The 1,272-nt window shown below is 37.9% G+C and overlaps 1 protein-coding gene across 1 annotated transcript in view; it reads left to right on the top strand.

Annotated features, from left to right (window-relative positions):
- TMTC3 (transmembrane O-mannosyltransferase targeting cadherins 3) overlaps window positions 1-1,272 on the top strand; it is a gene marked incomplete at its 5' end in the record, with an annotated part of 42,404 nt that overhangs the window by 1,675 nt on the left and 39,457 nt on the right. Inside the window, one exon of the mRNA XM_004391076.2 lies at window positions 192-291. Coding sequence (XP_004391133.1) covers window positions 192-291 — 100 coding nt within the window. The remainder of the gene's footprint in view (window positions 1-191; window positions 292-1,272) is intronic.

Below are 1,272 nucleotides of genomic sequence, written 5' to 3'. Positions count from 1 at the left end.
CTGATAGTTTCATTCATGGATATTATACAAATTCACCACATGAGGGCACTCAAGGACTTTGTAACAAATAGAAATGTGTATTTAAAAAGTTATGATGATTTAATTTCTATTTAAAGTGCTGTTGGTATTATGTAACATTTTCAAAATACTCTTCATTAATTTGGAATCCGCTCCCCCTTTTTCCTTTCTAGGTAACAGGTGTTGTAGGAAGAGCAGAACTTTTGTCATCTATCTTTTTTCTAGCTGCATTTTTGTCGTATACCAAATCAAAAGGATCAGATAATTCCATAGGTAAATGTCTAACATTTGACTTTTTCCTATACCTATAAAATTTGATCAAGTAATTTTTATTTATGCCACGTGCTTCTTAAGCATTATATGCCATCCAAATCCATTGCCATCAAGTTGATTCTGACTCATAGCGACACTATAGGACCGAATAGAACTGCCCCATAGGGTTGTCAAGGCTGTAATCCTTACAGAAGCAGACTGTCACATCTTTTCTTCTGCAGAGAAGCTGGTGAATTCGAGCTCCTGACCTTTTGGTTAGAAGCCAAGCTCTTTAACCACTTCACCACCAGGGCTGCTTTTGTATGCCACACTTGGTTTTTCGTTATACATTGTTCTACTTTAGCATGTATGATAATATGAAAGTATGTAACATTGTCTACATTAAAAATTGCATGTAGCTTATATTTTATCATAAACTAATAGATTCTATATGATCTAGTTTGAAAAACTAAATTACCCTGGAATATAGGGGTTTTGAGTCTTATCGCCTAGTTCCATCTGCTATTATCTATAAATGACACAGGTACCAATGCTTCACTTGCCTTTCTATAAATAACACCTGGTGGACTGTGAATTGTACTGTTTAGGCAACTCTAGTATAACTTTTATTACGTCTGGATCATAGTTCAGCTATTTATTGAGCCCTACCATGTGTCCCCACTACTTGTCTGTCAGTATGTGGTACTGTGGTGGCTTGCATGTTGCTATGATGCTGGAAGCTGTGCCACTGCTATTTCACATAACAGCCAAGTCACCCATGGGGGACAGGTTTCAGTGGAGCTTCCAGACTAAGACAGACTAGGAAAAAGGACCTGGCAGTCTACTTCTGAAAAATATTTGCCAGTGCAAACCTTACAGATAGCAGCGGAACATTGTCTGATATAATGCTGGAAGATGAGCCCTTCAGTTTGGAAGGCACTCAGAATACAACTGGGAAAGAGCTGCCTCCTCAAAGTAGAGTTGACCTTAATGACATGGATG

Source organism: Trichechus manatus, unplaced genomic scaffold (genome assembly GCF_000243295.1).
Source record: "Trichechus manatus latirostris isolate Lorelei unplaced genomic scaffold, TriManLat1.0 scaffold00434, whole genome shotgun sequence".
Taxonomy (NCBI): domain Eukaryota; kingdom Metazoa; phylum Chordata; class Mammalia; order Sirenia; family Trichechidae; genus Trichechus; species Trichechus manatus.
The sequence above is the reverse complement of the archived record's forward strand: the minus strand, read 5'-3'. Positions and strand labels throughout refer to the sequence as shown.